The sequence below is a fragment of the Cnephaeus nilssonii genome (assembly GCF_951640355.1).
Source record: "Cnephaeus nilssonii genome assembly, chromosome: 2".
Lineage (NCBI taxonomy): Eukaryota > Metazoa > Chordata > Mammalia > Chiroptera > Vespertilionidae > Cnephaeus > Cnephaeus nilssonii.
In genome coordinates this window covers 100,432,727-100,457,267 of record NC_137073.1, presented here as the reverse complement: position 1 = coordinate 100,457,267, position 24,541 = coordinate 100,432,727, and the positions used below count along the sequence as shown (strand labels likewise).

At 43.0% G+C, this 24,541-nt stretch overlaps 1 protein-coding gene across 6 annotated transcripts in view; it reads right to left on the bottom strand.

Moving 5' to 3' along the window:
* The window catches only part of DNAH5 (dynein axonemal heavy chain 5), a 252,301-nt gene that overhangs the window by 172,445 nt on the left and 55,315 nt on the right, over positions 1–24,541 (bottom strand). For 5 of the 6 annotated variants that reach the window (XM_079781314.1, XM_079781312.1, XM_079781311.1 and 2 more), the window contains exons 2-3: positions 4,113–4,247; positions 1,200–1,284 (exon numbers count right to left, since the gene is read on the bottom strand). In XM_079781314.1, coding sequence (XP_079637440.1) covers positions 1,200–1,236 — 37 coding nt within the window. In that variant the 5' untranslated portion in view covers positions 1,237–1,284; positions 4,113–4,247. The remainder of the gene's footprint in view (positions 1–1,199; positions 1,285–4,112; positions 4,248–24,541) is intronic. The other variant, XM_079781315.1, reaches the window with a different exon arrangement.

Genomic DNA, 24,541 nt, shown 5'->3' with positions numbered 1-24,541 from the left:
CTTTCTTCCCTGTGGTGCTGGCTAGAGACTTGGACTGGGAGTGCTGACAATGAACCCCTCCAAGAAAGGTAACCAGAAGCTATCTCCCTCATTCAAAACTGTGTCCCACTTCTCACTAATATCAAATGGGTCTCATGAGGAAGATGTTAAACTAGAGCTTCAACAAGGCACCAAGATATGATAGATATCAGAAGCAAAGAGAGTTTTAAGGTAAAAAAAAAAATAAATCCTGCAGAAACTTACAAGTATCCTAGAATGGATTAAACATCTCACCCACATCAGAATCCAAAAATCTCAGGAGAGTGTGGGCTACTTCACCCAGCGCATAGTTCATGAATGAACTCAGCATTGCATGGGCTTTGCAACCTGAGATAGAATTCAAAACTTCTGTATTATTTTGACTTTTCACTCAAAATATGAAATACTTCCTGACCACAAAACAGTAGATGGATAATTTTGAGGAAATGCTGATCATTTAGATTATACATGCACAATTTCCTCAGTTTTTAAACAAAAAAGCATAGTCACACTATATACCAACAGCAATAACTATTTTCCCTTTCTTCAAAAAGGTAATAAAAGGATGCATATGATATGTTAATATAATCATAATATATTTGTTTATGTCACTAGCTTGGCTTTAGAATTATATGAATCCACATGAAAGTAAAATGGGATTTGCCAGTTGACTCCACAAAAAGATTTACAAATTTTTCTTAAGTGAAACTGACTAAACTTATCATTCACTATTACTCCTTTGAATCATAGTGGGTGGAAAATAAACATAATCTGACATATAACGGGAAAACTCATGTTAGGGTATTGGCAACAATTCCCACGTTAAAAAGAAATAGTGCCTATATAGAAAAGAAACAGATGCCCATTAGAAGTTATAGAATATGATTGCTTGGAATGAACTAGCATATAAGAAAAAGAAGTCTCAAAATGTAAGCTACTTTATTGTTCCTTAATTACCAGCACAGCCTGACAAAGTAAACAAAACATCCCAAATAAAGATAGAACAGCCAGGCTAGGTACCCATCACACCTGTCTCCTTTCCTTGAGGTGAAAATAGAACCTGGGTCTCATCCTCCACACCTCACTGCTTCCTGTTCAGGTCTCACAGTGGCCTTCTGCTTCGTGCCACCCTCAATTAAATCTAACACATTTCCGGGTTGTGGCCCATCAAAATTGAATACCTGTTTCTGCTACCTCCACATCCTGATAGTAAAACATGAGGTGACGAAGACCTCCAACAGCAAAAAGCCGATCAATTCTTTCAATCTGGGAAAAAGAAAAGGCAAGGTAACAACTTTGTTCTTAATTAGAAACCACATTTAAATCAGCATTTACTGTCATCTTTCTCATTCAGATAGGACTACATTTGATACAAACCACATAGAAATGCCTCACATAGTAAATATTCAATTCAAAAAGTAATTCAATTAACCATAAAATACTTGTCACATATACAGATTTAAGAGATTGTCTCTCCATTTTTAAAAAACGTTTTTATTCATTTTTTAGAGAAAGAGGAAGGGAGAGGGAGAGGAAGATAGAAACATCAATGAGAGAGAAACACTGATCCGCTGCCTCCTACATGGCCCCCACTGTGGATCAAGCCTGCAACCCTGGGCATGTGCCCTGACCAGGAATCAAACCCATGACCTCTTGCTTCATGGGTCGAAGCTCAAGCACTGAGCCATACCAGCTGGGCTGTCTCTCCATTTTTGCTAATTTCCTAAAGTGTTGAGCTATTGAAGGCAAATATAAACATAGATGACTGTTTTCTTTTCAATCAACTGTAGATCAGAAAATAAACCTTTCAAAACCCAGATAATTGTTAATATTAAATTTCAATAATCACTATAATCACTGAAAAATGCCATGAGAACACACATGACATGGAACAGTCCAGCCCATAGCAACCTGGAACCTGGTCCCATCTGCCCCACCGTGAGGATCACTGTACACCTGTAGGTCTACCAATTGGCCTGCTACCAATGGAGTTGCTTCTTTAAATTGTCAAATGCATAGTTTTGAATTCAAATTGGAAGAAAAATGATAAAATCTGCACTCCCATGAGGATGGCTACTATCAAAAAAATAGAAAATAATAAATGTTGGCAAGGATGTGGAGAAACTGGAACCCTTGTGCACTGTTGGCAAGGATGTAAAATGTCATTGTGGAAAACAGTATGGCATTTCATCAAAATATTAAAAATGGGATTATTGTATTAGCCAAACACTCCACTTCTGGGTATACATGCCAAAGAATTGAAAGCAGGGTTTTGCAGAGACATTTGTACAGTCATGTTCACAGCAGCATTATTCTCAGTAGCCAAAAGGTGGAAGCAACTCAACTGTTCATTGATGGGTGAATGGATAAACAAAATGTAGTACATGCACTTTAAAATAATTAAGATGGTACGTTTTATTTATGTGTATTTTACCACAATTTAGAATAAAAAGAAATTTAAAGGATAAAATCTAGCCTAAAAATTTAAATGTGAAAATAAGGCCCCTTCAGTTTCTACCATGCTATAGATAAAACCACTGGATGTGAGGAAAAGCGAGTGGCCCTGTTTCCTTCATTACATTTCCTTGCCTGGGATGGATGCACTCCATGAGATTAACTCCAAGAAAGCGATGAGAGGTACTTCCATCACGGCCGTCCTGAAACGCCTGTCCTTCTAGCCTTGCTTGCAAGCCTGAGCCAGGATGCTGTCTTTAAACTTCCAGGTTTTAATATTCCTGAGTTTTGAATATGACAGAGCAATGTGACTTGGGCTTCCCACAGTTCATAACTTTTACTCAATTACCCCACCTGCATTATCCCAAATCCAGAGGTCTGAATTGGGAAGTAGGGTAGGGTTAAGCAATTCACCTCTGGAACTCTCTCTCCAAGACTGAATCAGCTATGTGGCGCTGTTTCCTTCTATGCCTCTATTGTTTGGAAATATTATCTATATCCTGGTATTAGGAAGATTAAATGGGATAACAGCTGAAGATCACTGAGAAGAGAGACTGGCACAGGGTAAATATCCAATAAATGTGAGCTGTGATGAGGAGAAAAGGGGCATTCTCTCAACCCCTGACTGATTCATCCTATACTCAAAACCATTTCAGAGTCATCCAGGCTTAACGGTCCCACTGTCTCCTATTAACTCCGCTGGAGTGGCACAGTAAGAAGGAGCAAAGCTGGTGGACTGCTGGAGCGATAGCCAACGGACCACACTCCTCCCAACTTAGCATTTAATAATGCCCGGTTGGTAGTTTGGAATCAGCCACGTGGGAGTATTTACACAACAGAAATCAGCAAGCATTCACACTCTCTCCACTCTCCGTGCCCCAAGGCGACTGTTAAACATTTATAAGCCTACCACTGCAAAGCACTGTTAACAGTGTGACACCTGTTCAACAAAATGGGCGCTCTCTCTCTCTCTCTCTCTCTCTCTCTCTCTCTCTCTCTCTCTCCCTCCCTCCCTCCCCCCAATACGTTAAAAAAAAGAAGAAGAAAAACAGACTTTAGGAACCATCACAGGGTTCCTGGCATGCCTTTCTCACTGCCCAGGAAATTATATCCTCCACTATTTTCACCTTTCCCATCCAAGGTCAAATCACATCCTAGGTTTTAGAGTAGAATTATGGCACAAAATGGGAAGTCAAGCTCAGGAACAAAAGAAACCAGATTCAGCTGCCAAACCAAAGTTGAAGCCAGGAAATGATGGCACAATCCAATCTCCCAGGTTAGAACGAAATAAATAATTTTTTTTAAAAAAATCAGCCTCTGAGCAGAGATCCTGTTCTCCAAAGTCAGGTTCCAACATGGTGCCTGAGCCCAGCTTCACTAGATTCAGAGAGATGCAGACAGAGCCGTCAGAGTTGTGGAATTTAAATGGCAATTGTAAGTACTCCATTCAACATTAAGACCTGGAAAGCCCTAAACTCATGCTGCCATCATCTGTCTGGAATCGGAATGGAGTCCTATCCATGCTAAAACAGGCACCCTCCTTCCTCTAAGGCCCAGCACAGGATCCTGCCATAGGACAGTGGCAGCGGACCCTCCCTGCCCCCCATAATCAAGCCAGTGAGAACTCAAATGCATCCTACCTGACTCCCCTCAAGAATGGCATCCTCCACCTCGGCTTTGGTCAAGTCCACGCAGGAAGCTACAATCCCAAATAGGTAGTCATGCCTACCATCCAAACGCGCCCGCTTGGCTTCCTTCTCTTCCTTCAGTCTTTGCTACAAGGAAGGAACAAAAATGTTATGTGGCAACTGCTGTTCTCAAAAGGATTCATTTTGCAATAATTTCATACTCTTGTTGCTTTTTCAAGTCTTGGGTATTCAGATAGCAGGCAGCTTAATGGTGCCAGTTTTATGTACTACCTTCTATTTTTAGAAGTAATGTTATTTCTATTATGAAAATAACATTGTTTTGAAATTGCATAATATAGATAAGCCAAGAGAAATAAAAATCATCTGCCATCCAGAAATGACTACTGTTAACATTTTGTTCTAAATCTTTACAGACATATTTCTATGCATATATAAGCATTCAACACACGCAAAAAAAAGAGAGATCTGCATTTTGTAAACATTCTCTAAGCCATTAAGGAAATATTATTCTGCATTATCTTCTATCTTTATTGTCTACAGATTCATATCTGTTCTTAATTTCTGAATACCCTGATTACTTTTAAGCTGATTGTTAATTACAATAATAAGGCATGTTCAACATAACCAATGTTAGCAGGTTGAAGCATATCTTTCCATATGTACTGTGCTCATACAAACATATGCAAATGTATGCACACCTCTCTATTATACTATAACATTTTTCATGCATCTTTCCCTTAATAATATATCACAGACCTCTTTCTAGTTTAATACATACTATTCCTACCTGTAGAATAGCTGCAAAAAGTTCAACAATACAGATGTACCACAATTTATTCAATCATGTGCCATTGGTGGACATTTGGCTTCCAATTCATTTCTTGAATTAAGTACATTACCTTTCATGCCATGAGTGCAGATATAATTTTCCAAGAAAGAAATGGAGATTGAAAAGATTAGAAGGTGAACAACCTTGGGGAATACTAATATGGCAGGGGCAAGGAGGGAAAGAAACTAATGGAGAAGATAGAAAGGAAACCAGGAGGCAGCACCACCAATCATCCATGGAGAGTGGTTAGTCCTGCTAATGCTACAGAAGATTGGTTGGGTCAATTGGATGATCCCTAGTAATTGTGTTTACAAGATAGCTGCAGCATCTCACATCTCCTCTGCAACGTGACCATCCACCAACCTGTCAAGAGATGGGTTCTATTTACCCTCCTATTGAATTTGGCTTGCCCTGTGACCAGTTTTCACCAAAAGAATGTGGGGAGAAGTGAGACTAAAACTTCCTAGGCTAAGACCTTAGGAGACCTTCAGCTCTGTCTTTGCACTTAGAATGCTCTTGGAACCCAAGCCCCATGCTGTGAGAAGTCCAAGCTGCATGGGGCACCTCCGAGGCATCTGGTCAACAGCTCCAGGCAACCTCCTAGCTGACATCCAGCAGCAACTTTCAAGCTGTCCTAGACAGCCAGACCTGATCATGCCTGCAGGTGACTGTAACCCAACCAATGGCATGTGACTCAGAAGAACAGCCCAGCTGAGCCCAGTTACCCACAGAACCAAGAGAAATAACAGATAGTTGTTGAGCTTTAAGCTGTTGAGTTCTGGTATGGCTTGTTACGCAGTCGTAGATAACAGTAATCCTTGTCAGAATAAGTTTAGTGGTTGGATATAGACTTGAGAAAATGGATGACTGGGGAAAGAAAATAATAAAGCTACTGAATATAAACTATTCTTTCTAGAAACTCAACTATAAAGGAAAGGGGAATTGAGAGTCAAGGAAGAACTATTTTATGATACAGACACACACAAAAAAAACCTTTAGAAAAAGTAAAAAATAAAAAAGTTAGGGATTTCATTTTTCTGAGATTGAAAGGATTCCTTGAGAGAAGCAGCTGGGGGTGGGTAAGGTTTAAAAAAAAACTAAACAATATATCTATTTTCTTGCCATTTCTCTAAAAAGAAACAAACACAAGTCCTAACACAAAGTAGACATTCCATAAACTTCAAATAGAAGAAAATTTAAATCTCTTTTCAAATGTGGTAAAACAGGAAGATGTCCTGTTGTTTTGACTGTTTTCCACCTTCCCATCGGGGAGGAATAAAGTGCTCTTCTCACAGGGATCTCTCCGAGTTTGTACTAAATGTCTTCAGCAGCTTAAGAACACGGTGAGCAACCAGGGGAGCCGGGAACGGAGCAACAAAACAACAATATGGCAAACGCTGGGCAGCCAAACAGAAACTTAGGAAGTGGAGAGCCAGGAGAGCCGGGATGTAAATCAACTGAAGGCTTCCAAAGGCTACAGAGCCTTAAATGAGATTCTGCCATGGCAACACATTACTCTTTTTTATCAGATTCCAAAGAAAAAAATATACATATATATTCTGGTGGAGGAAAGGAGAGATTGGTCCCTAAAACAGAACACTAATTAGTCTATTTTTACTTAAATATCACAGAGAAAAAAATACTTCCAAAGCAGTTTTATGTGTACAAAACCAATTACCAATGTGCTTTAGAGGAAATGCTTTCAGAGCTATATTATAAAGCATGTTAAGCACTGAGCATGCTCTTACATACACAACTGCCTGTCTCCTAATGACAGGTCATATGAAGTAACCCCAGTGCCTGGTACATGACCAACCAGTGCTGATCAGTCTCACCTTCCATTGCTTTGTACTAAGGTACCCTGGCACCACGAGGGACTTTTCTTTTTCTACCACAAAAAGTCAATAATGTCGAACAAATATTTAGTGGTCGGATCAGTGCATTGTGTGTCCATCAACTTAAACCTGCAGCTTCCTGGCTGCTAGGGAACAGCAGCAACAGCAGTCAGATGACCTGCTGTCTGGAGGTGGCTTGGCTGCTGGCCTTGGAAAAGGCTGGGACTCTTGGAGGGTGAGGGCAGAGGGATTCAGAAGACGGGAGGCAAACTATGGATTTTTCTTAGAGTCACATTCAAATTGCTTTGTGTTGCATGAGCACGCACCAACTAATGGGGGTGGAGAAGATGGCCAGAAACTACTAGATGTCCAAAGACATATGCAACATATTATGAAAACATTTCTGCATTTTGTGACAAGGATGTTACTACCATCTTGGGATGCAAGAGTGACTAAGGTGCTTCCTCACAAGAAACAGGTGCTGCTTTCAGGGCAGGGCAATTTCCCGTAGACAGACAAGCCCTGGTGTTGGGGCAGGGCTGAAGGTTCCAGTCTCTGCTCGGCCACTAATTGCAAAACCTTGCACCTCTCCTTTAACCTCTCTGGGCTTCTGTTTCCACCACTCCAAAATCCCCCAAGTGTTGGCTAGGTGGCAAAGTTCCATTCCTTCTCTAACCTTTGGGCTACGTCTCATTAGCTGGTTTGTCTCAGTGGACAGAGCATTGGCCTGTGGACTTAAGGGTCTCTGGTTTGGTTCCGGTCAAGGGCACGTGCCCGGGTTGCGGGGTTGAACCCCAATAGGGGCGTGCAGGAGACAGCCGATCAATGATTCTTTCTCATCATTGATGTTTCTATCTCTCCCTCTCCCTTCCTCTCTGAAATCAATAAAAATATTTTTTTAAAGTTAACACAGACCAAGAACAAATCTCAACAAAAGTCCAAGGCCATATGCTTCATAACAAAGCTCTGTGACTTTTTCTGATGACAAACCCATCCATGCAATTTTTTAACATACTAACCCTTGCCTTTAACTCTGTAGAACCCACACCCAAGTCTACATGCTTGTGTACATAATCTGAGCATGAACTTTCCTTTTGAGTCCAGGTTGATAATCCCCAACTATATGAGAGACCTTACCTCATCCGTGAAAAGAAGAAAAAAGCCCAAACTGGAAAAGTATTTGTGAGATAATATGAAGTCAACCATACTTGAGTTGACTGCAGGGCAAAGAAGGGTGGGTGAAGGTAGAAGAAGGTATAGGGAAACCAGTGGTGAAGGGGGGAAATAAAATAAAGGAGATAAGGAAAAATAAATAAATAAAAATAAAATGGCATGGCCAAAGCTTTGACCCTGGACATCAAAATTCTGGTGAAATAAACTCTTTAATAATGATTTTTTTTTCATTGTACAAATGTTTAAGCTCCCTCTACCCTTAGAAAGCCCAGACTCAAGCTCATGGATCTATTCCCACAAGAATCACTGTGTAGGGAAGCCTAGCAGAAAGTGGATGGAGGATGGAGCGTTCTAGTCCAGGACCCCTTGTGGCCTACCAGGGACACCCTTTCCCCAACCCTCGAGAAGGTGCCAGAGTACATGTTGCTCTGTTTGCCCTGGATGCATTGCTAGTTATGGATCTGCTAGTCATCACCTCTTTCTGCGCTTAGGTTTAATGGTCACCAAAGCCCTATGAAGCAGACACCATTATCACCACAAGGAAATCGAGGCCACGGACCATTAACAGCTTCCCCAAGAGCACACAGCTACGTAAGTAGTAGGGCTGGGAATCAAGCTCTGATGTGTCTACAGGGCCAGTCTGGCACATGGGGTGTCCCAGGCAGCTACAAATTTTGCATCCATTCAAACTGATATTCCGTAAACATTTTTTCTTTAAGTCCACTCAAGGGTTTCTAGGGTAGAGTGCGGAGAGACCTCATATACATCACGTGGGTTATAGGAGCTGCGTGGGTGGAGACTGGCGTTAACCAGCACCATTTTCTGAGTTGCACTGGTGGTATTTTAGTGCCAGGTAGACTGGTGCCAGCTGGTTTCCAGGGGACATGCCCTGTGTCCAGCTCTCCCACTGCACTCCTTGTCTCTGCCAATGGTAGCTCCAGCCCCACCCTCAACTCCTAAAAGTGCCTGGGAGGTAGGCTCTCCCCCTGCCCCCCCGCCGCCCCCAAGGGCAGCCAGTAGCCTGGGCTCCGTGCTTCCCCCACTCCCTGCTGCCTCCTCGGAACCAGCTTCCTTTTATCTGCATCACACTGTGTACGTCAGGTTCTCATAGGGTGTCTTTGACAGCAAAGCGTGTGGGGCAAGAAATGGGTTCTGCAGCCAAAACAAACAAACAAGATCCTTGTTTTTAAAAAAGGTTTTGAAAAAGAAAAAAACAGGTTTTGAAGTCACATGATTGTCCTTGGTGCAGGTCTGAATCCGGGAAGGAGATCTGTTTTAATGAGGGTCTGGGCTGCATATTTGTTTGATTTGGGTGTTTTGTTCCTTTACGTATATGTATGTATGTGGCACATCACACACACAGTAGAGGAGAGGGGAGCATAATATAGGTAAAATCCCCACTGGCGATGACTGTAAATAATGTCAAGTCTGTGAGTTACAGTTGAAAACTCCTTCTCTTCAATCTCCAATGTAAATACCTCTGAGACTGATTCGCTTTGGCTCTCAATACCAATCTCAAGTCCATAGACAATTAATTACCTGGTGACCACAGTGCTCAAGAGGCCAAGGGCATGGGTTTGCTCATCGTAGGCCACGTAGCTTCCCTTGATTCCATTTTCCTCAACTGTGGGTGAGATCAGGGAAAACCCAGGAGCAGAAGGAAACATTACTCAATATGCCCGGCTAACATGCCTGGTGATTGGTAAACTATGTATCTCTTTTCTTTTTGTAAAGAGGATACCCAAAGGGCCCAGGCTGGTCTAGCTCACCTACCTACCCTGTCTGCAACGTTAACCCGATTTCCCCGGCTTCCAACAAAGAAAAGCCTCCCTCTTTGTCTTCCAGCATTTTCCTTTCAACCCATGGGGCCATTTCCTCCCTGGAGAGGCGCTCTGTGATGCCCCTGGACCCTCCAAACCTGTTCTTTAATTGGCTGGCAGAACCACAACGGAAGGAAACCCAGCTCCTGAGTGTCCTCCCCCTCGTGCCTTTCCTCCCGCCCCTTTCATTTCAGGTCTGCAGGTGCAGGAAGCGCTGCCCCTCCTTCCCGCACTGAGAGCACTTCAGCAAAGTGGCTTCTGGAGCGGAAAGACACCCCACCCCCGGCTGCTCATCCCCTCACAGCAGGTGCTCCAGGGAAGCCCTCCTCCACTTCACAGGAGCTGCGCTCCCCTCCATTGCAAAGAGCACTTAAATGGAGCAGTCCCGCCAGTCTGTCTGGGGTCCTAGGAGTAAGCTCTGGAATCCTGTCTATTCTTGTAGCAGTTTTCAAGGCCCCTAATCTCCCCATTTACTAACTCCCTTACCTGGCATTCTTTCCAAGCAAATCAAGATCCCTCTTGACCTTTTATTACGTGTGGATTTTTCACCCAAGCTGACCCAAAACCTACTGTAGGGGTATCCCTGTCACCACAACCTCCTCTGCCTCTGACGCTCCTTCATCCCAATCCTAATCCCAAGTGAGTTTCCTGCCAGAATTCTAGACCTGATGGAGACTCAGTGGACCTTCACGTGGCCATATATTCTATCCTCCCCAACTGTGAGACAGGATATACTATTCCAAAAGCAGAGATAATGCTTGTAGAATTCCGAGAGCCCCTCCAGCAGCAGGGATCAAATAATTCAAGTGGCTTTCACTCACATGATGGAAAACATACAATATGTCACTCTTCACGTTATACTATAGGACACAAGGGTGAAATTCCCAACTTCCCTTATTCACAATAAATCAGAGCGCTTAAAGCTGGCCGCTCATTAGACTCCCCTGGGTGCTTTACAATACTGATGCCTGGGACCCACCCCCAAGAAACTGTGACTTCTCCTGCCTGGAGCGGGCCCTGGCATTGCACCTGCTCACAAGCTCCTCTGGGGATCCCAGTGTGCAGCCCCTGAACTCGCTGCTCCGAGGAAATCGTGGTATGAACTGATCATGACTGATTAGTGCCACCAGCTTCTCACTTGAGGTAGGAACTTCTAGAGAACGTCCAAGGGTGTAAGTTTTGGATCCCTCCAACTCCGGCCCTCTTTTTCCTTTTCCTCGTTACTAGAGTTGTGCAAAAATTGACAGGAAGAACAACTTTCCGTCCCAAACTCCACGAGGCCTGGGAGTGCTCCTCCCTGCCACAGGGAGGAGTGAGGAGCGTGGAGCCCAGCACCAGGCATCACTCAACAGATGCTTGTGGAATGGATGAAGTCTGCACTTAGAGCCACCTTCTCTCGGGGTCCAGCGACGGCGTGATTACCATATGCGGGCAGGTTGGGCATTAACTCATTCAGGCTCAAGAGTACTCACTCGGGCCCTAATAAATAGACATGTCTTCTCCTCACTCCCCAGCTGAATCTTAGAGCCACTCAATTCCTGACACTCCAAGGAAATTGTTTTGACCTTGAATATGTGAAACGTGTTCCCCGGGCTCCACACGTCTGGGCTTGCTTAACAGAGGATATTGAAACTGGTTTGGCTGTTCTGCCAGAGAAGAACAAAACTGACACCCTTCCAGCTTGCAAAGACACCTGAGAGCAAAGGTTCTCTCCCCCTTGGCTTCCACTGTGCAGCCTCCCCGCAGAGTTTCTCAGCAGGGGAAGGAGTGGGACCTCCCAGAAGGTCAGCCCTCTCTCCCCTCCACAGTCGCTACCCCGAGAGCCACTGTTTAGGGAAACCTTGCAAACTGAAATCTGATGAGCAACAGTATCCCTTAGCTTAAATACAGCACAAACCAGGAGCATACACATCCCTCCAGCTTGTCTCCATTTTAAACCAGCTGCAATTCGGTGAATTTAAGTCAAGACGACTCTGAATCTTTCACATGTTTTTTTTTTCCTAGAAGTCAACAAAGTCGACCAGTGAAATTATTTATCTCAGTTTAATTTCAGGGGAGGAAAAAGAACAGAATCCATAAGTCTGAAATTCATGTCCTTTGCATATTTATAAGTTGGTCCTAAACAGTCTTCATCTGTGAGAAAAGCAGAAAGAAGGCAGACATCATATCTGGGTCATATTTTTGCAAATAAGTCAGTGAATATATACAGAATATTTCAATTTTTTTTTCATTTAAAAGCATTATTAAACAACAAAAGGGGTATAGGCATAGCTTGACTTTTTTCAAACACATAAAGCTTATGGCACATTTGGTTGTTATTTGCAATATCATTCTGGATAAAGTCAATTATTACATTACTAGAGGCCCGATGCAGGACATTCATGCACTGGGGGGTCCCTCAGCCCAGCCTGTGCCCTCTTGCAGTCCAGGACCCCTCGGGGGATGTCTACCTGCCAGACATCCCCCGAGGGGTCCTTAGCACTGCTGTAGAGGCGGGAGAGTCTCCCGCCACCGTAGCTGCGCTTGCCAGCCATGAGCCCAGCTTCTGGCTGAGCAGTGCTCCCCCTGTGGGAGCACACTGACCACCAGGGGGCAGCTCCTGCATTAAGCGTCTGCCCCTTAGTGGTCAGTGCACGTCATAGTAACCGGTCATTCCAGCGTTCGGTCAATTTGCATATTAGGGTTTTATTATATAGGATAACAACCTAGATGTAATAAAGCATCATTACAGTAATTGTTCCAGACCAAGGTTAAATATAGAGAGATTTATAGTTTTTAAGTTAAATAGCTTTGGGGATCTTTGCCACTGATTCTGGTAGGTCACCAAGTTAAAATTTAATACTCTGTCATATCAGTGCACCACACAGAAAATGCAGTCATTATTTACATAATAGTCTGCAACATTTAAGTAAGTCTATTAATATCATACTTCAGTGGAGTGATCAGAACTGGCATCCTAAACATATAAATGAAACCTCAAAAAAACTTTACTTTTTCCCAAAAGATAGCTTGTAGCTTGTGCTAAAGAAGAAACTAATTTATTAATTACACTCAAGATTTTATCATCAATTTTAATGTTTTAGCCTTGGTGGTAAAGTACAGGAACATTTTTCAGACGTGAAAAGTTTCATTCATTCAATTTACTGCACAAGCGTAAACAAAGGAGCATTAGTGCCAGGCTCGGTGTCAAGGGGAGGCTATTTAAAAACAGAGAGAACGCCATTCCTGTCCTCCAGGAACTCACAATCTCGGGAGGGAAAGAGACGTGAAGACAAACGTCACTCCACGGCAGTGAGTGAGGCCTCTAGCTGAGGACACGGGGAAGGGAGCTGTCCCCTCCTCGAAGTGTCAAGGAGGCTTCTCAGAGGACAAAAAAGTAGACAATTCAATCAAACATGGGCAGGGACATGAAGCGACGTGTCTCCAAAGAAAACGTACAGATGGCCAACAGACATACAAAAAGATGCTTCGTCATCAGGGAGATGCAAATCAAGACCATAGTGACATACCACCTCACACCCGTCAGAATGGCTATGACTGAAAGTCAACAAACAAGTGCTGTCGAGGATGTGGAGGAAAGGGGACCCTCCACACTGTTGGTGGAAAAGCAAACTGGTGCAGCCCCTATAAAAACAACATGGAGGGTCCTCAAAAAAACTAAAAAAAAAAGATATGCCGTATGACTCAGCAATTCCACCTCAGAGTATTTATCCAAAGAAAGTGAACACATGAATTCAAAAAGATACATGCACCCTCATGTTCATTGTAGCATTTTTACAACTTATTGTAATAGCCAAGATATGGCAGCATTATTTACAACAGCCAATACATCTAGCCAACCTAGGTGTCCATCAATAGATGAATGCATAAAGAAGATGTGGTATACATATACAATGAAATATTACTCGGGAATGAAAAAGAATGAAATCCTGCCATTTGTGACAGCATGAATGGACCTAGAGGGTATGATACTCAGTGAAATAAATCAGAGAGAAAAAAACAAATACCGCACAATTTCACTTATATGCAGAATTTTTTTAAAAAAAAATCAAAACAAACTCATAGAAACAACGAACAAATTGATGGTTGCCAGAAGGTGGAGGGACGAGTGGAGAAGGTGAAGGGACATATAATCAAGAATAGTGCAAGAACTTTGCATGGTGACAGATAGTTACTAAGTATGGCGAGCATATTGTAAGATACATAAATGTCAAGTCACTATGTTGTACACCTAAAACTAATAAAATATTGTATACCAAATATCTATACATATAAAAGGCTAATATGCAAAGTGTCCCCTCAGGAGTTCGACCAGGAGTTCGATTGCTTGCTATGATATGCGCTGACTACCAGGCAGTGGTGTAGAACGTGGCGAGGTACTGAGGGACCAAGGGAAGGAGGAGGCGGGAAGGCAGGGAATCTGATCGGCCCTGATCCCTGGCCAGGCCTAGGGACCCTACTGGTGCACAAATTTTGTGCACCAGGCCTCTAGTACTTTAATGTTTTTTAAAAGAATGAATAAGTGCTTGCAAACAAGTTCAGGGACTTTGCAGGAAGACACAGACTTGAGAAAGATATATCTGAATATGGGGATCTGGGAGCAGGCCAGGGGTGGGGATTAGAGAAGGGGGTAACAGTGTTTAGAAAATGCAGAAACAGCATTGTTGCTGTCTTGTGGTGAAACAGCAGACTGCAAGCCTAAACTGAATCATATGCATTTCTGGGGATGCACACAGGAAACAGTGATCAAGCCCCAAGGAAGTATGGGTTTGGTTGAGGAGGGAGTCCCAGCAAAACCTCCATTTTCTTCTGATGTTAATTGGGGGTGGGAGAGGTTCCAAATCCCTCTCTATACATTTGCATAATAAAAAACTGCTGATCTGAGCCCTGTGCTAGGGAAGCTCATTCTTCAATGTGACTCCAAAGGCACATCCTTGCATCTCCCGGTCTGTGACCTCATTTCCAAGGCCACAGAATGGGGGTGGCAGGGCATTCACAGACCCTAGAAAACTCGCAGCCTAGAATCTGACTGAACCATCTCTCCTCACCAATAGAAGCTCACGGGTCTCAAAGAATGCAGGGTCCGAAGCACCCTGGATGTGTTTTTACCCTGGGGCAAGCATCATCCCAAGAGATGCAGCATCTATTTCTGCAAGGAGTTATGGTTTAGGTGGCAACATGCAGAAAAGCCTAAGGATACAAACAAACCCTGTTGTTTAAATTTGAAATATTAACATTTAGTCTTATGCACTACCCACAAATTAATAGACAACCATGTTTCTCACAATTTCATCTGTGTAGAACTTTGAACTTTTTTTAGCTGTTTCCCACACAGACGTGAGAGAGGGTAATCGAAGACACGCGCAAGCGTACAGACAACAGCTCCTTACCGTCAAAACGCGGGTGACGCTCTGCTTCCAGAGCTGTCTCCTACCGGTCCTGAACATCACCGCGATCTGCTCTTTCTGGACTTTTCCAGAATGATCTCTCCTATCTTCTAGGAGACCTATTCAGCACCCAACAGACTTTCAAATAAAAGTCCTCTGGAGGACCTGAAGTTCACTTTCACAAAATCTAATTTGCATGTATTATTCACCAGATACACAGAATAAAAGTAAAAGTACACCTAGACTACTCAAGCGTTCCTGCTACAGCCTTTCCCCCATGGGCCTCTTGTCTGTTCCGAAGCCCTGTGTTGTTAGGGTGACACTGTTTATATGCTGTACAGTTTAAACATGTCTCTTCATCATGTTTATCAACCAATCAAAGCATTTGAACTGTTTGGTTGCAACACAACTTCTTCTGATGTTCGTTTAATTCTTTACTCTGCCCAACAATGAGCTTGGAGTCAAGAGAGACATGTGACTAATTTCTTTGAACAGTGAGAAACTTTAAACCATCAAACTACAAATCAGAGAAGCCACGGCTTTGAATACACTGCTCAAGATATTCAGTCTTACTTTGTCTAAACAACTTGGCATGCACGATTTACTGCCAGCATTGTGACTAATTGTGACTAATCGTCAGATAGGCTAATTGTGACCCAAAGGAGCCATTTTCTCCCCATAAAGAACATGAAGCCTATTTCATATGCAAATAGCAAATGATGTCCATAAATTACTTGTGCTCACACAGTTGCACATACAAATAAACCAAGGTAATTTATTCTCTGTGACTGAACATCTTGATTATCCTTACTGTGAAAGCATGATGGGAAATCACAGCCAAGGTGATTTGAGAGCTCTAAGTACTTATGATTTCTCTCATCCAGGTGAATAAAAGGCAGGACATTTAAGGTTTGATTGTTGAATGCAGGATTTAGTCCTTAGAGTTCAAAGTTCAGGAACTTGAATCCGATCAAGTCATCCAACATAATCAGGAAATAGGGAACTCATCCTGTCAATACCCTGCTAATCAATCTCACAGGAGACTGACTAGAAAGATGAGCTGCTAATTTGATATCAACACTTACTGCTAATTTGGTATCTGAACTTGAGAAACGCATCTGGTCAACAGCCAACACTAGGACATGGCCTCCATAGGTAGGGTTAATAAAGAGACAACATGTAGACCTAAATGTAGGAAGTCCTCACTTAACATTGTCAGCAGGTTCTGCAACTTTAAGCAAAACGACATGTAACAAAAACCAATTTTACCACAGGCTCATCGATATAAACTGGAGTTAAGTTCCTATGACACCTCATCAACAGTATAACACAATGTTATTCAAGAGACCTGGTATTATAAGCAAAGGCCTAGAGCACAAGAAATTCCCGTTTGTTTGTGGGATATTTTTTCAATCAGCCTCTGGGAATGGTAAGTGGCTGTTTTCTGTTCTAATGATAATGACGATGGGTATCTCCACTGGAAGCCATTCCCCTCTGTGAGGGGTTGAAAGGGCATCAGCAAGTCCTCCTGCTCAGCATCTCAGTATCAGCCCCAAGAATCCTCTGTCAACACGTGACCTCAGGACAGAGGTTCCAATTCATTCTATCACTGTGTATCGCTCATCAGGTTTAAATCAGGTGCTTCCCTGATGGGATTTTGGGCACCATCCTCTTTTCACGAGCAGCGCATTGACAACGTTATCTCTTGGGGAGGGTTACTTTCTGGATGATTTCCACAGATGGCTGATGGCATTCATTTTGTGTTTGGCAGGCGTAACCATGGCTCCCTCAAGGCTTCCCAGGAAACTGCAAAGTCTTCCAGCCTCTGTGGCTGAATGTCAACCTTCTTTGGGCAAAGCAGAGGCAGTAGGTGTCATAAGGGATCCCCCTGAGGGAAGGCTCCCTGAGAATTGTGGTAAAATAGCACCAAAAAAGCAAAGCACACGCCTGAGTCTATATCTGACCACCTGCCCGCTACATGCCTGCCTGAAATAAAACTGATTTCTGGCCATTAGAGAAGAGTTATCAAACCCTGCTCAGGGAAGACTCAGGGGTGGTTCCTGCCAGTAGTTTCCACCAGGCACCAGCTTCAGCTGACGAGACTCCTCCGCCAGGGACTCAAGCGGAGGAGCTCTCCAGCCCTACCTGCTTGGACAATGCACCCTTTCAGGCTGAGAATACTGGCCAAACCCAAGTCTTAAGTCAGACATAACGAGAAAGCAAGAGTGGACAATGGGCATCCTGTAGGTAAAAGACTTCATCCAGAAATCCAAGTACCTCAGGCAAAGTGTAAATTCCACTTTCATTCATTCATTCATTCACTCATTCATTCATTCAGTAAATGTTTGTGAGTGCCTTTTATGGGGCCAGGCACTATATATACTATGTACTCAGCATAAAGCAGCTAATTAAAACACACACTTAATCAAATATTTAAAAATTAATTACAAGAGGCATTATTTTATGTAACACTCAAAGAGAAAAAGTAAAATGCTGCCAAATAAACTTAAATATGTTAATTTTAAGATGCATCTTGAATTCACAGATTTTAAAATGTGAAAAATGTGCATCGCAAAGTCAATGAAAAACCATCATTCCAGCCGTCACTGGGAGAAGATAGTAAACAACATAAAAATAAATATGTAATTATAAATAAAATATAATTACAAATTGTGGGACATGCCATAAAAAAATAAAATAAGGTGCAGACTTCCCTTGGATCTGTGTTCTGAATTATTACCATTTGATGCTTATATTCCAAATTTTGAAATTTCCTGAACTCATCCCTGCTTTATGGTGAGTCGCCTATTTTGGGCCTTGAAGCCCTGTATGTACATTCTATGCCATGCAGCGTCACAGAAAAGTGCAAGCGAGCCAGGCAGACCTGAATTTAAATCCTAGCTCTGTCTTCTTCTAGCTGTGTGAGGTCAGAGCTTTTGTTCCCTACATTACAAATATACCCGCCTGCCTAACAGACTTGTGATGATTTAAATATGGAATTCCTGAATCCTCACAGGCACCTAATAAATAAAAAGTACAACTTTTTTTTTAGTTGCAAACAAGTTCTCACCACAGTTAGTGACCATATCAATGTAGGGAATAAATTCCCAAAAAATTTAACATACCCCACAAATTCTATTCTAGAGCTGTTTTGAAATTTGGCTCTAGATTTCTGCATTAGTCCCAGGAAAAAGAGTGGATCCAAGTTTTATCAGTTACCATCTCTACACGTCTTTGATAGATTTGCATCTCTAAGAACGTCTTACTGAGGCCCAGGAGAATCAAACACATCCATCAGTTTAATGGCCTTGTAAGTGATACAGGGGCAGCACGTGAAGATGGAAAGTGAGTGCAGTGGATGAGAAAGTACCATATTTCATCCTTTCTGAGTTCAACATGTTTTTCACTTTTTACCACATTGACTTTGGGTGCACCTGATATTCAACATCCCCTTATGCCTGCTGTTGGTCAGCAGCAATCATGACACAGTTGTCATTGCCAGGTTTGTGCAGACTCAGCGATCACTCCAGGAGGCAGGACAGGCCACTGTAGCGCAGTGACATGTCAACGAACCCCTGAACAGCCATTTGAGGAAGGAATGTGTGTCCTAGTCATTTTCTGAAAATCTTCCACTGACACCTTCTGGGAAGATCAGGAAAACACCAGCATCACAACATACAGAACGGGAGAGACTGGCTAGAAAGACAATCCCAGAAGAACCAGACCCGAGTGTGAAGGAGTTTTAGAAACTTTTTACCCTACTCATTGCAGTTATATTTGTATGGATGCACAAGGGAGGGGATACATAATTTGTTTAAGTCTATGTTTCAGTAGGTCTAAAAGAGCTTTTCACCTAAAATAAAATTCAAAGAAAGCAAGGCATCCTAGTTTACGGGGCAGCTGTTTTTCTATCTTAGTGGTGAATAAAACAGTAGCATGTCTTCTTTTCTGGTGACGGCTTAGATCAGATGAAATACAGCTTTAAGATAGCTAATGACCAGAGAAAAGCTCTTGGAAAAGGAAGGATTTAATTCAAGCCTTGCAAAAGGCTAAGATTCAAACAGGGGAAAGGGAGGACGGAACCTATGGGGAAAGACATCATGAGCAAAGCATGGAGGCTGGAATTCAGAAGAGAGTCTGCATGCTGACGAATCTCTGAAAGGCATGTGGAGGCTGAACTGCGGTGCCTACCTAAGGCCGCTGGCCCTCACAGGCTTTGGGAAGCCACTGGAGAGCAGACTGATGAAAGTCTCATTTAGGAAAAGTATGCTGGTCATTGTGTACAGGAAGGGTTGGAGGGGAGGAAGGCTGAAGTCAGCATTCTGGGCATAAAGAAATAAAGGATTCGACAGAGGGGTGGAAGCAGGGTCACTCAAGCCACCCAAAAACAAATAAGCTCAATAAAAAGAGGCAAATCCTCTTGTCTCATCCACCCTTTTGCTACCTCTAAACTACTGCAATATAAAAACCCTGGTTGAAGAAGGCAGAGGAAGGAACAGAGTGATGGAACTGGACAACTGGTAATGTTGGAGAGGACAGGTTGTCCAAGATGGTTCCATTTTGTCAAGCCTGGGTAAAGTGAAGAATCAGAATAACTCACACAGGAATGGGGTAATCTAGAGAAAGTACATTTTGAAGACTAGATGACTAAAGAAATGCAAATAACGCTCTGATTCTTTACTTTTCCTATTGGTTTTCCATCTTGAAAACATGAAAATCTGTACGTGCAAGACCAAACACTTCCAGTACATTTTTCTTTATCCTGTCATAATAAGAAAAGTTATAATAGAAAGGAAAAGCTTATATATCATTGCATAAGTCACTGCCCATGCCAAGATCTGGTCTCTGGGACTGAAGACAGCAAGGGGCAGTGACTAATACTGAGAAAGCACCCAGCCCACATCCACCTGCTCCTGCTGACTCCCACCAACAGACACGTGCAGGCCTGCGGTTACCCAACACTACAGCGGCAGCACTGAGGATCAGGGACCACGTTTCAGTGTGGGATCACTGTGAGGGCTCTCTGCTGTTATCACAGTCAGGCTTGTATGTGTTAAACAGGGAAAGAAAAAAGGAAAGAGTTAGGTTCCCCAGCAAACATAGCAATTCTCACTTAACCCTGCATTCAGTTCCTCTGCTTTTCTCCTGTACTAAAATATCAAGAAATGTTAACCTCAAAAGCTTGTTCCTTTCTTATGGAAATACTTAAAGAGAAAAATTAATCAAATGCCATTCAGTATAATGTTGAGAATTATTAGTTAATCCACTCAAGAGCCATCTTCTATAACCTACAGAGAAATACTAAAGCCCCAGGCTTCTAATGTCACCCATCAGAAACACATTAATCAACCAATTGAGAAACTGTATAACTTTGATATCTTAACTTTGCAAACCACAGTTTATTATATATATATATGCCTAAGCAATCATTATGACAGAACAACCAGTCACTATGACACATACTGACCACCAGGGGGCAGACACTCAACGCATGGGCTGCCCCCAGCCCACAGGCCCCGATTGCCGATGGGGCCTGCCAGCCAACCTCCTGGTCCTTCTTCCCAGCCGGCAAGTCCTGATCACCTGATCAGGGCCAGGCCCCAGGCTGGGATGGGGAACCAGGGGTGGGTGGCAGCAGAAGCAGGTTTCGAGGGAAGGAGGAGGCAGGAAGGCAGGGAACCTGATCGGCCCTGATCACTGGCCAGGCCTAGGGACCCCACCTGTGCACGAATTTTATTCACCAGGCCTCTATTTTTATCATAAATTCAATCCCATAAAAATAACCAAGACATATTTATAAACACTAATAGTTCTCACATGCCAAGGGGTCTGGAAGGAAAATGAAATGCAATGATTTGTGAGGCAGAAAAACTTTTCATTATGAGGATGTGATCAAATACACAGAAAACCCATTCATTTGAAACCAAGCAGTAATTTCTGGAAAGAATGTTTTATCCCTCTTTGGAAAGCTTAAGAATAGACTTGGGGAGACATCAAAGGAAGAAGTTTCCAGCCAGAACCAAGAATTATTTGACCACCTTAGAAAGAAAGTAGATGGCAGAAGGCCAGAGTTCAAGGGGAGGTTCAGATGCTTTGCTTTGGGTGACCTCTGACCTCCACCAAATACCACAGCAAACTTTTAGAGGTCAGGGACAGATCTGTCTGTCATATCTACAGTATATTTCTAGGTCTTTGTACCTCTCATTAAATGAATGAAGATCAGTCCCATTTATAACCTCATCCAGGAGCTAATTAGGTCCTTAAACCTTAAACTATCTACAGTCACAAATGAGTTACTCTGCTACCAACAAAGCAAAATTTATATTGCCAAGGAAGAAAAAAGATAACCCAATTTACTTACCTGTTGGTATTTTCTATATTTCACCTTCCTTAAAGGCCATAACATAGCCTGCAATAAATGTCATTACCACCTATAGATTTCACAAAGCAAATCTCAAACACTACTATTTCCTTCAATAGCAAAAATATCATTTCAGAGAGTAAGCACACTCCTTTACCACATACTACTAGAGAATAAATTTGCTTTACTGCTAACAAAACTACATTATGTAAATGCTATGCAGACCAAACGTTCTTTCAAAGGTTCTTTAAGGATGATTTCCAATGCTTACTTCTTACCAAAACTGGCATCACAGCTTTCCTGATGGAGCAGGGATGAAAGGGCACCCAATTAACATTAATATATATGTGTATTTCCTGTCATAAGTACATTTAACATTTGCTTTATAATGCAATGTCTAGTTCCTGCTTCTTAAAGAATTGGCAGCTTCCTGATTTTCCATCTATTGTTTACTCTGCCACTGAAAGCAGTTAACCTCCAGGTAGATTCAAACATCCAAATGAAATGGTACAATTAATTACATAAACCAATCTCCATGGATTGAAGTAAAGTCTAAGTTGGGAACACGAATGTATCTAGATATAAAAGCCAGGAGAAGGAAAGGATTTTGAAAAGGTAGCCCTTGTCCTGGTGGTTCAGTATTAGACAAGAAATTAATTGGAACGATTACTGTCTTTGGAGTGTTTTAACTTTCAAGTATTATATCATTAAAAATATGGGAAGGTTCCTGTATAAAAGAAACCAAAGATAGCAAAGAAAGACCCTAAGAATAAAACCTGGTAATATAACTCCTTTCCTAGATAGTAAGAAAATTAATTCCATACTTTAGCTGTTGATTTAGGAAGTTCTTAAGATTTTAAGAAAAAATTTTAGTATATCGTATTAGTCTCACCAAAATCAACCACCATCATAGTTATTGAGTTTCTCTGACACACCCAACACAATATTATTCAAGTATGAGTTACAAAGAGTTTATAACCTAGCAAAGGAGATGAAACTACAGTTAGTCAACCAGAGGTATGAAACTACAAGCACCTACCAAGGTACATGGAAACCCAGGCTGTATCGCTCATGAGTCCATGAGTGTAAAATATGCATGCCCTTAATATGCAATAAGATCTAAGATAAGAACTTTTCATAAAACTCAGTTTTTAAATGAGTCTAAATCACTTAAATAAAGCATGCCTAAAAATTAAAGGGGAAAAATTTAAAGCTACAAAAAGTCTACTCTGTTTTCCTTTCATAATAGAATAAAGTAAAGGAAAACAAGTTCCTGAGGCAAGTGTTCTGAAAGTCAGCTAGAGCAGCCAGGAGAAAATACTTTCTGCTTTTCTACTTCCTTCCTCCCCCTTTCCCAAAGTAAAGGGTTAACACTCGAATCTGTTCCAATAGAAAATTCTAGAAGTACAGTGTCTCCCTGCTCCCCATGAAACCAGCCCTCACTTGTACCTGGCCACTTCCTCAGCAAGGCCCTTCTACTCTGATTCTTCCTCATTTCCCCTTAACCTCCCCATCTGCTTCAGCCTCCCTCCTTTCTCATCCTAAAGCCTGAAGGAGAAGCATCTCTCAACCAAATCTCTTTCACATCATCACCGATTTCCTTGTCATTCTGAGCATCCTTTTGAAACAAATTAAGATCAAACCATCAACACTAGGCTAAAGCAGACCAAGAGAGCACTGCGTGGTTAGTGGGAGGAAGGACGGGCCCAATTGCTTATTACATAGAAATAACAGAGAATAGAAAAACAAAAATTGAAGAATTTAATTCATTGAGTGATGTAGATCAATAGAAAAAAAGTCTTTTCTTCTCCAGAAAATACACAAAGCCAGAAAACAGCAGTCTCCTAAAGAAATTGAGGCAATTACAAGTAAAAGAACTACAGTTGAAGTCAATTTTCCTCCTTTTGGGAATTACATTTCTCTCTTTTCTTCTTTCTTAAAGAAAATTAATTTCATGGAAAATATGTTTAAATCACAAAATTTTGTCTTACAGAAGGTTTTCTAAGGGGTAAGCAGTCGATTTAGAGTTTATTTTTCCCTAATTAGTTCTATTCAACCTTTGTAGACATTGAATCTCATTAAAACCAGTTCAAAACTCTTATTTCAATATTAAATTTTTATTCTAAAAGTAGAGGCCTGGTGCATGAAATTCATGCACTGGGGGGGAGGGGGTCCCTCAGCCCAGCCTACACCCTCTCCAATGTGGGACCCCTTGGGGGATGTCCGACGGCCAGTTTAGGCCCAGTCTCAATCTGGGTTTGCTGGATCCCAACCACTCGCCTGCCTGCCTGATCACCACCTAACTGCTCCCCTGCCGACCCGATTGCCTCTAACTGCCCTCCCCTGCTGGCCCAGTAACCCCCAACTGCCCTCCCCTGCTGGCCCAGTAACCCCCAACTGCCCTCCCCTGCTGACCTGGTTGCCCCCAACTGCCCTCCCCTGCCGGCCCAGTCACCCCCAACTGCCCTCCCCTGCCGGCCCAGTCACCCCCAACTGCCCTCCCCTGCCGACCTGGTCACCCCCAACTGCCCTCCCCTGCAGGCCTGATCCCCACCAGCTGCCCTCCCCTGCCAGCCTGGTCGCCTCCAACTGCCCTCCCCTGCTGGCCCAGTAGCCCCCAACAGCCCTCCCCTGCTGGCCCGGTCACCCCCAACTGCCCTCCCCTGCTGGCCCAGTCACCCCCAATTGCCCTCCCCTGCCGACCTGGTCGCCCCCAACTGCCCTCCCCTGCAGGCCTGGTTGCCCCCAACTACCCTTCCCTGCAGGCCTGGTTGCCCCCAACTGCCCTCCCCTGCAGGCCTGGTTGCCCCCAACTACCCTTCCCTGCAGGCCTGGTTGCCCCCAACTGCCCTTCCCTGCAGGCCTGGTCCCCCCTAACTGCCCTCTCCTGCAGGCCTAGTTGCCCCTAACTGCCCTCCCCTGCCAGCCTGGTCACCCCCAACAGCCCTCCCCTGCTGGCCTGGTCGCCCCCAACTGCCCTCCCCTGCAGGCCTGGTTGCCCCCAACTGCCCTTCC